Source organism: Aplysia californica, unplaced genomic scaffold (assembly GCF_000002075.1).
Source record: "Aplysia californica isolate F4 #8 unplaced genomic scaffold, AplCal3.0 scaffold00545, whole genome shotgun sequence".
Lineage (NCBI taxonomy): Eukaryota > Metazoa > Mollusca > Gastropoda > Aplysiida > Aplysiidae > Aplysia > Aplysia californica.
Window position 1 is genome coordinate 448,208 of NW_004797815.1, and position 10,106 is coordinate 458,313.

A 10,106-nucleotide genomic window follows, 5' to 3' on the forward strand; every position below is an offset into this window, starting at 1 on the left:
AGAGAGAGAGAGAGAGAGTGTGTGTGTGTGTGTGTGTGTGTGTGTTATCTGGATACCTGGAGGTGTCATTTCTGGCTCACAGGTTGACATGCAATGACCCACTAGTTAAGTGCTTACAGTCGCTAGCTGCCGTTATAATACAGTCTGTCATACTAAAGCCAGACCTGCTATTATTATCTTGATGTTATCCGTTCACGTGCGGGACTCGTCAAGGTCTGGACATTCTGTTTAGACGTGTCTAATGGTGAAATCTGGGTCGCATCCGACACAGAACGGCTTCACATCTCCCTGTAGGAGGTATTTATGTGTCAGGGAGGTGTGTCCGACACACAATCGAGTAACAATGATATCATGTCTTATGGAGATGCCCGAAGGCTTTCGTGGAGCCAGTTTGGGCATGATGTTGCAGAGTTTTTTGTTGTTTTTTTTACTTGACTAACTAACGTCGACGTTCTTCTTTGTCTATTTGACCCTATTGACCCACATCATGCTTTCAAGTATTTCCTTCATAACGGTGTGGTGGCATTTTATATGATCAAAGTACTGTATTTCTCTACGTTTCATTTTTGTTAAACCAGGGTTTTTATCTTGTGTGGAGATTCTGAAACACCTGATTGTTATAAGTCTTTTTTGCCTCTATCTATCTCTGGCTATAAGGCGGTAGTAGAGAGTGTTTAAATATAGCCGTGCTCCAGTGGGGGTCCATCTGTATTCAAATTTCACCTGCTCCTGACACAACGTGCCTACTGGTTAGACAGATCTACATTTTCAAGTCTATCTGACCATCTGTCACCGGAGCATTTTGTCTCTGTAAAATTATTCACCACAAATGGAAACCTAGAGACTAGATCTATAGCGAGAATTTGCACTCGTCGCATGCTGTTAACTTCAGCGTCCTAGCGCAAGATAAGTGGATTTAACTACGGTACTGCAGTAAAAGTAAAAGCTTGCAGAGACATTTTCAGATTACGTCAAATATTCTCCCGCCTCTCTCCCCTCCCCTATCTCTCTCTCTCTCTCTCTCTCTCTCTCTCTCTCTCTCTCTCTCTCTCTCTCTCTCTCTCTCTCTCTCTTTCTCTCTCGTTCTATCCCACTCTAAAAATCAGTGTGTTCACGCACATACACGGTTAAAGTTGGACATCGATCACGTGTAATAATAAATATAATAGTAATAATAATAATAATAATAGTAGTAGTAGTAGTAGTAGTAGTAGTAGCAGCAGCAGCAGCAGCAGCAGTAGTAGTAGTAGTAGTAGTAGTAGTAGTAGTAGTAGTAGTAGTAGTAGTAGTAGTAGTAGTAGTAGTAGTAGTAGTAGTAGTGGTAGCAGTAGTAGTAGTAGCAGCAGCAGCAGCAGCAGCAGCAGCAGCAGCAGCAGTAGTAGTAGAAGTAGTAGTAGTAGTAGTAGTAGTAGTAGTAGTAGTAGTAGTAGTAGTAGTAGTAGTAGTAGTAGTAGTAAAGACGATAATGACAATGATAATAATAATAATAATAATAATAATGATGATGATGATGATGATGTTGATGATGATGATGATGATGATGATGATGATGATGATGATGATGATGATCTTATTATAACGGATAATAACGGAGCTAAGCCCGTTTGTGGGGTCAGTATACATTTTTTACACAGGTGCCCATAAAATCTACAAAACTATGATTCAGTTAAGAATTGTCACAAAGGGTTACGTGGGCATATTTTCGAAGTTTCGAAAGTACCTTTTGATTTTTCAGGTTTGATGGTTTTTCCTGTAAATCGAAGCTCTCAGATGTTTCACTCTGCCATTAGCCATTTCATATTTTACTGGGGTGCTACTTCCGTTTCGGATTGTGCTTCGTCGTGTTTGAGAGACAGCTGCTTTTACTTTTCCAGATCTAGATCTAGAATCTCGATATCCAACTCTGATTGGATATGTGTTTCGCAGTGTCGATGGATACTTCAGGCCAAACTCATTGTATTTAGTGTAGTGATGTCCCCAACACGTTGAGTTCGTTTAAATCCACAAAATGTTTAGTTCGTTGTATTGACGTTTTCAAAACTTGGCGCATATTTGGTGCGTAGTTTTTATAGAGCAAGACTCTAGATCTAGATCTCTCTATATCCTAGATGCATTAGGAGCACAGAATTCAAGACTGATTTGGAGTAGTTAGCAAGAACAGAAGTCCGGTTTGTGTTTTGCCGTGTATGTGTCACAGAGTTCTACTTCGTGTTCATGAAGTTGCTTCTACTGTTTCCAAATCTAGATTCTCGATATCTAGCTCTGTTTGGGTGTGTGCTTCGCAGTGTCGATGGGTACTTCAGGTCAAACTTCATTGTATTGACTTTTTCTAGATATATTTGGTGTAGTGATGTCCCCAACGCGATAAGTTCGTTTAAACCCACGTAATGTTCACTTCGATGTTTTGACGTTTTCAAAATTTGGAGCGTATTTTCTGCGTAGCTTTTTATAGAGCAAGGCTCTCGATCTAGATCTCTACATCCTAGAAGCATTTGGAGCACATAATTCAAGACTGATTTGGAGTAGTTAGAAAGAAGATGTCAATTTAGATCGAGATCTGTCAGGAGTAAAGATGCCCAAGGAATTTTAGTTAATAATGTAGTAAGATGTCCCCTAAACGTAGAGTTTGTTTAACCCAACGAAACAGAGTTGAAAGCGAGAATAAACGAAGGAAGGCGACTATCAATCAGAATTTACTTTGAGCGTGGTAGTCCAAGAAAGAATGGGCCGACGTTGGCCTTAGCGTGCAACGCACAGTCCTTTAGTGAAACTGAAGTTGATTGGAGATTACGGACACATGACTGTGGTGAATTCAGTGTCGTCTATGAACATTGTAATGCCATAAGATGGAGAGAAGAGAGAAACACATTCTGCGGCCAGAATGGCAAAGTTAGTATACCTGTACCTATACATATGAAGGGTTCAGGGACTCTTATTACAATACATGCAAACAGGACGGAGTTCCAGAGGTCGCATACATATATACCAAACAATGTTGTGTACACAGAGGTCTTACGGCAATGAATCAGGTACAGACATTTTATCTTGGGATTTCCTATCACTATATCACCGTTCGTAGAACGAGTCTATATCTTGTAATAATAAGAATGATAATAATGATGATAATAATAATAATAATAAATAATAATAATAATAATAATAATAATAATAATAATAATAATAATAATAATAATAATAATATAAATAATAATATAAATAATAATAATAATAAATAGCATTTGTATAACGCAAATTCCAAGCTCAACAAGCTGTATACACTTTACAACCTACATTAAGTATGTTAAGCCGAAACCATAGTCCCCTGAACACCCATGTCAATAGGAAACAACTGAAACTGGGGAGTTTAAATATCTTGGCAGTGCTTTTTTCTTTTTAAAAAAACCCAACAAAAACCCCCGGCCCATGGACAGAGAAATAGAAATGCGAACTCAAAAGGCCTACACTTGTCACCTACCAGCTCGCACCCCTCCTATCTCATCCAAACACCTTCATGGACACAAAGAGACAGCATATCACTTCAATATCTATACCTACCTTATGCTACCAGTTCTAGACCTGGGCATTAAGTAAAACCCATGAAAGCAAAATCAATGCATTCGAAATGAAATGCCTCCGAAAAACCCTTAACATCACAAGACGAGACAGGCAGAGAAATGAAGAAGTAAGAGGAGCTATTGGCACTGAGTCCTGCCTGCATTTCATTTTTTTTTTTAAACAGATAATAAAATGGTATTTCCACCAATTACGTATGTCACCTAGCCAGCCAGCCTCGTGATCCTATAACACCAAACACTCAAGCTATAAAGGAAGAAGAAGGCCACGCAAAAGTGGATTGAGGGAGTCAAGAAAACCTTGAGAAAACATAATATCCCAACTGAAAGAGCTGCAGAGCTGGCCCAACATAGAAAACTGCATCTCTCCTCGACGCTTAACGGCAACAGAGGATGAAGAAGTAAAAGTAAGTAAGCAATTAAGTCAGTAGAACACCCACCAGACTGTTGTTCTTCTTCCTCTGTCGCTGGAGTCGCCTCAACCTCAGCTTCCACCCCCACATCGGCCTCTGACTTAGACACGGGAGCAACGTCGTCATCATGTTGTTCCTCCTCTTTCTCCTCCTCTTTCTCCAGCTCCTCTTGCTCCTGCTCCTCCGTGGGGGCAGGTTCAGGGGTCGTTGGTGCTGGGGCCGCCTCTTTTTCTTCCACTTCTGTGTCCCCAGTGGGCGTGGTCCGGGCGGCGGCGGCTGTCTCCTCTGAGGCCTGCGAGAAGTCGTCCGTGTAGTGGCTGTGTGTGGACGTCGTCCTCGTCTCGGCGCCGTCGCCCTCCACTGGTAGAAGTTCCTCCTTCTTCTCGACGTCTTCTCCGTCTTCCTCCGATTCTTTTTTCTCCTCTGCCTCTTCCTCCTCCTGATTCGTGGTCACCGCAGCTTCCTCTGTAGTGACCGGCGCCGCGTCTTCGCCGGCAGGTGGATCGTCAGTGGCTTCCTGTTTGGGTTCGGATTCCACGTCTTCAGGAGCTGGGTCTTCGGGCTTTGCCTGGTCTGTCTCTGCAAAGATAAAGTCGATATTGTATAAAACGGTCACTCAATGTGGAGGAGAAAAGTGGTCGTCTTAGTTAGATGGCCATCTTACACACTACCATTATCAACATCATCACGTGCCAGATCTGCGGCAGACATCAGCGATCATGGTTCTCAATTCATTCTTTTGCTCGGATGTTCTTAAGAAAAGCTACGTTACCCTGATCCTTCCCCGTTACCCATCTGTTTACATTCTCTAAATGCGTTGCTCTGGGTCTACCCCTGCCTTGTATGCTTTCAATTTTGCCAGTGAGAGCTAGATGTTCAAGACCTCTATGTCTATTCAAGTGTCCCAAAAACTGCATTTGTCTTTTCCTGATTGCTTTTAATCAGTGAGCGTCCCACGTTTGCTTCATCAAGAACTGTCATTATAATAATTAATTAATGTTTTAAAAAACGCAAAAGGGGGAGAGGAGGGCTGCTGTCTTATATAGCTGATATATAGCTGATCGTTAGAGCAGGTTCGACTATATAAGATATTTTCCAATACACGGATTTGTTAGAAAGTTGGAATTGCTTATTTTACACATCCTCATATATCTGATGAACTGATCGTGCTTGAAATATTACACACATCATTCCTACAAGATAGCATTGTTAGGTTTGTGTTTACCAGCCTATGTCTTCGCTTAGAATACAGGCGTGCTTTCAACTGAAAATTCCAATCTGAGTTACAGATTTGTTTGATGTCTGCTTATTTCACCGCCCCCTCCCCCCATCCCTTTTCCTTCCCCACTTCATTCTCTATCCCTCCATCCCTCCTTCCTTCCTTCCACCCTTTTGGAGAAGTTTGGAATGGAAATGGAATTATGCTGTTGAGGAGGCTTGGTTTCAGGCAAAATGTAATATAGATAGCTTGCTGTCGATAGACAGGCAGTCAGATAGATAGATAGATAGATAGATAGATAGATAGATAGATAGATAGATAGATAGATAGATAGATAGATAGATAGATAGATAGATAGATAGTCATTATTTGGTGTTACCCGAAAGGTAGTGACAGAGAAATCAAATAGAAACTTTTAAAATGGAGTTTTCTATCTTCTTTTTTGTTGGCTGTTCACTCACCAGTAGCATCCTCTGCTGCAGCTTGCTGGGTATCCTCTGTCTCTTCCTTTTCTTCTTTTCCGTTCGTCTCTTCATGACCCACGTCCCCATTTGTCATGGCTTGGAAAGATGAAGAAGCGTATTGTTGTAGGATAGGTAGATTTAACGGGATATAATTATCCACCATAAGAAGTGATATTAATACATGATATTTACGTAGCTTTCTCTCTATCCCTCCCCCTCCCCCCCTCCCCCCTCTCTCTCTTTCTCTCTCTCTCTCTCTCTCTCTCTCTCTCTCTCTCTCTCTCTCTCTCTCTCTCTCTACCTGTACATAATACATAACACACACACACACACACACACACACACACACACACACACACACACACACACACACACACACACACACACATTATATTTATATAGATCTATATATAGTGGCGTCCAAAAGAAACTTGAAAATGTATTCATCCAATCATACAGTCTTGCAGCATACCTATCTAACGCTTAATTTTTCATCTACGATGCGAGGCGCCCGAGATATGGTCACTCGAAATTGACATTAAAGAAATTATGCTTGGCAAATGTTTGTGAATTCAAGGAAACGTAAAAGTGTGTTCGTGACTGTGTTGGCGTGTATCAACAACCGTGGAATGGACATGTGTTGCGCATCAAATGAATGGAGAATATTATTGTCTCTGCGAAGTGCATAACTTTGTTACGATTATACGATATTTTCAGACAGATTGAAAAACAAAGCAGCCACAAACACCATGCAAAGGTTGGTCTTAATATTGAATGTGCTCCCTAGTGGGTTTTTTAAAAACAAGCTATTGGTTTCGGGTTGAAAACCAACCCTTTTTGAGCATGGACTGTTTTAGTTTGATTATGGACCATAATTATTTGTCACTGAGGAACATAGACCACGAAGCTGCCATGATATAAGATGGCCTGGCAGGAATGAACAAACCCAATTTGTGAGAATCTACGGATGGCTTTGTTTAGAGGATTACATCGTGCAAGTGCTGTAACGTCATGTCGTATCCTAATTTTAGTCATGATATCATTCAGGTAGACATCTTTAAGCATGACAAAGCACCTTCTCACAGGGCCAACACCTTTACACAATTTTTGGGAAAGCAAAGCGACGGAGTGGTCATCAGTAATAGCCCCGAAATGAATCCTATAGATATATGGAGCTCCATGAAACAGCAGCTGAAGAAACGAAAGTTTTCCCCTGTTCAGACGCGTTGTTTGCAACTCTTTGGGACATTTGGGATGACATGACATATAAATATGTTTTAAAATATAACAAAGATCGATTGGTAGCTAGATATCTAGCTAACTAGTTAGGTGGATAGATAGGAAACATTCACTGATACATTGTGTTTCTGAAAATAATTTTCGAAAAGTTTTGGGGAACTGGGTAAAATAATATCTTGTAATAAAGTCATTCTCACCTTCTGTGTTTTCTTCGCTTTTCAATCCATCAGCAGCATCTTCTGCTGCGGCTTGCTGAGTTTCGCCTGTCTCTTCTTTTTCTTCCTTTCCATTCGTTTCTTCATGGGCTACGTCCCCATTCACTTGTATCTTTTCTGCGTCCCCATTTGCATTTGTTTGTGGTGCTGTTTCGGGTTCTGGGCTTTGTGCGTGTTTGGGGGGCGCGTCATCGAAGAAGTCATCATGTTTTGAGATTTTCTCTCCGTTTTCCACCACGAGGGTCCCCTGGTTTCCGTTGTCGTCACCTACATCCATTTTAGTTGGTTGAGTACTCTCTGTCAAAGAATATGTCTTCAGAAACCTCTAGCAAAGTATTGCGATACAATGCTTCTGAATATTCTCTGGGTGATCTGGTTTGTTACTTGCAACTTCTGGAATGAAAAAAGAAAGAAAAGTTAGGTATGATAATATGAGAATGATATCAGCTTGGAAATGGAATTGGATGGGGCGCCTGTAGAAGATCAAGACTTAGTGGGAGGAGCAGAAGGCTAAGGAATCAACCATTGCTTGGAACCGTCAGCATCTACACACTTTCTTCAGGGGACGGAGCGCTTATAGGGATGCCCCTTGCGCAGTGATGTCGGTCCTTCACACAAGTAACAAGTATCAGCTTGGAAATATCTCAAGTATAATATTTATGGAGCTAGCAACTGTTTACACAAGCCCACATAAGTGCGATTTGTTTTTAACTCTTCCGAGACTTTGCTTATATTATTTGGGTCGCGGAACATTATTTCATTGCACTTGACACTGCGAAACTAGGAAGCTGCCTGAATCCTATGACAGCAGAATGGTTTCGGCACTAATATGACTTTATTAATTGTGTTGTAAGTGCCGTAAAACTCTTACTGAAACGAAAGGTCATAACAAAACTTGACCGCTCAATCACTGGGTTTCTGACACGGTAACTATGATTCCATTGATAGACTATTTCCTCAGATAAAGCTTTTAGAAAAAGATATAGAAATTCATTCGTACAAACCGCAGTGATGTTACTGAACACACAGTGCTACAAGTGAAACGGAGAGGGGGAGAGAGACAGAGAAAGCGAGAGAGAGAGAGAGAGGAAGAGAGAGAGAGAGTGTGTGTGTGTGTATGTGTGTGTGAGTGTGTGTATGTGTGTGTGAGTGTGTGTGTGTTTGTTTGTATGTGTGTGTGTGTGTGTGTGTGTGTGTGTGTGTGTGTGTGTGTGTGTGTGTTTGTGTGTGTTTTACAGAGCGGAGTTGTTTCAGCTCGTAAAACATAATTTTATTAACGGCATATCTTGTTGTGTGTATGCGTGAGTACACCTAACCTTTGAACATCCACGGCAGGTTTAAACGACAAAGACAAATTTATCCCTGTGAAAAGAATAAATATTGTCATTGTCATTCTCATCGTCATTGTCATTGTCATATTCATTATCACTGAAAACGCCGCTGAGTAAATAGCAGTTCATCTTGTTCACCCATTTAGTGAATGAATACATAGTTCAGTTTCTCGCTCATTTAATATTGTGTTGATTATTTCATTTATTTTTCATTTTTTCCTTCATCTGGCATCCTCAGGATGTTGAATGGAAGTTAAGGTTTCGGTCCTGTGCTAAGTACGAGTATGTGGCTTCTGTGATAGATATGTTAAGTTGTTCCAGAATCTTTTTAACCCCATCCAGCCAGGTCATTCTAGGTCTTCTTCTTGATTTGAAGCCGGATTCACGGGTGTGGTAAGCTCTTGTCTCTAGTTGTTTCTGGGCCATTCTGGTTAGATGTCCGAACCATTAATTGTCTCTTTGACGATCACTGAATTTTATTATTGATGGTATTCTGGTTTGAAAGCGTGTGGTCTCATTCCTTATGCGGTCTCTTCTGGCGACATTGACAGGTTTGCGGAGAAACCTCATTTTTTCACATACATTCATTTTTCTTTCTTGCGCTTTGAGTCTATGGAGGCGCAAAATTACCTTAATTGAAAATTAAATTAAAACTCACACCCCTACGTTTCAGAAACTGCTATCAATTGACTATGGTACGATGGTGGAGCGGTTAGTGCGCTCGTCTCCGAATCGGAAAGTCCGGGTTCGATCCTTGGTTTGGACACGGATTTTTTTTGTTGCCCTCTCCTGCCCACCCAGCAGTAATGGGTACCTGACTTCGAGTTGGGGAAGTAAAGGCGGCGTGGAAAGGAACTGGCCACCCTACCACAATATGCCGAAGGCCCAGGAAGTTATCTCACTAACAAGGCAATCCCCAATATCCGGATCGGATGCGGGAACAACTTTCACCTGTGGAATAGTTGTTATGCTATTCTCCTTTCTCACAGACGTTGTGCGGTCGACCCCATCATGGGGAACCAGACACATATCATCATATTAATCTTGACCCAGTTTTTCTGCGACAACACTTGGTGCTGTGACCAGAAGTCCGGGTTGTTGTTGTTATGCTATGCTGTTATTACGTCGATCGTTACTGCCGTGGGGCCAGGTGCTCCGGTGTAACGCAGAGAAGACTACTTGGGTTCGATCGCCGTGCGGGGAGAAATTTTATCGAACATCTAAGTCTTTCTGCTAAGGCAGTATATCACTCGAGGTCTCAGCTTGGGCTGGCCCTGAGAGCCCGCCTCTTAAATGATCTAAACTGTGTGGATAGGGTCGCGAAACGCTTGCATTAAAGAAACAATTGGAGGGGGGTGCATTTTAACGAGTATCATCTGGAAAGACGTATCTTACTCAAGCATGACTTCCTTAATTTAACTTTATTTGTATGTCTACCTATTACGCGTCTTAATCTTAAACTTCATTTGCATTAAAATTTGATCCGATTAGTTTTCTTACAATGTACACATAACCACGAGTGTCCATCGTTATTGTGTCACATATTTTCCAAGTTTCAAGAGGACATGACGACCATAATAAAAATGAGAAGATGGAGATGGATTTGGCATGTTCTGAGAAGAGAACCAGACTCTATTGTGAAGACTGCCCTCC

The 10,106-nt window shown here is 41.4% G+C and overlaps 1 protein-coding gene across 3 annotated transcripts in view; it reads right to left on the minus strand.

Moving 5' to 3' along the window:
• The window catches only part of LOC101864324 (ABC transporter F family member 4), a 30,867-nt gene that overhangs the window by 9,494 nt on the left and 11,267 nt on the right, over window positions 1-10,106 (minus strand). For all 3 annotated transcript variants that reach the window (XM_005106595.3, XM_005106594.3, XM_005106596.3), the window contains exons 2-4: window positions 7,105-7,515; window positions 5,666-5,764; window positions 4,013-4,564 (exon numbers count right to left, since the gene is read on the minus strand). In XM_005106595.3, the coding sequence (XP_005106652.1) occupies window positions 4,013-4,564; window positions 5,666-5,764; window positions 7,105-7,399 (946 nt within the window). In that variant the 5' untranslated portion in view covers window positions 7,400-7,515. The remainder of the gene's footprint in view (window positions 1-4,012; window positions 4,565-5,665; window positions 5,765-7,104; window positions 7,516-10,106) is intronic.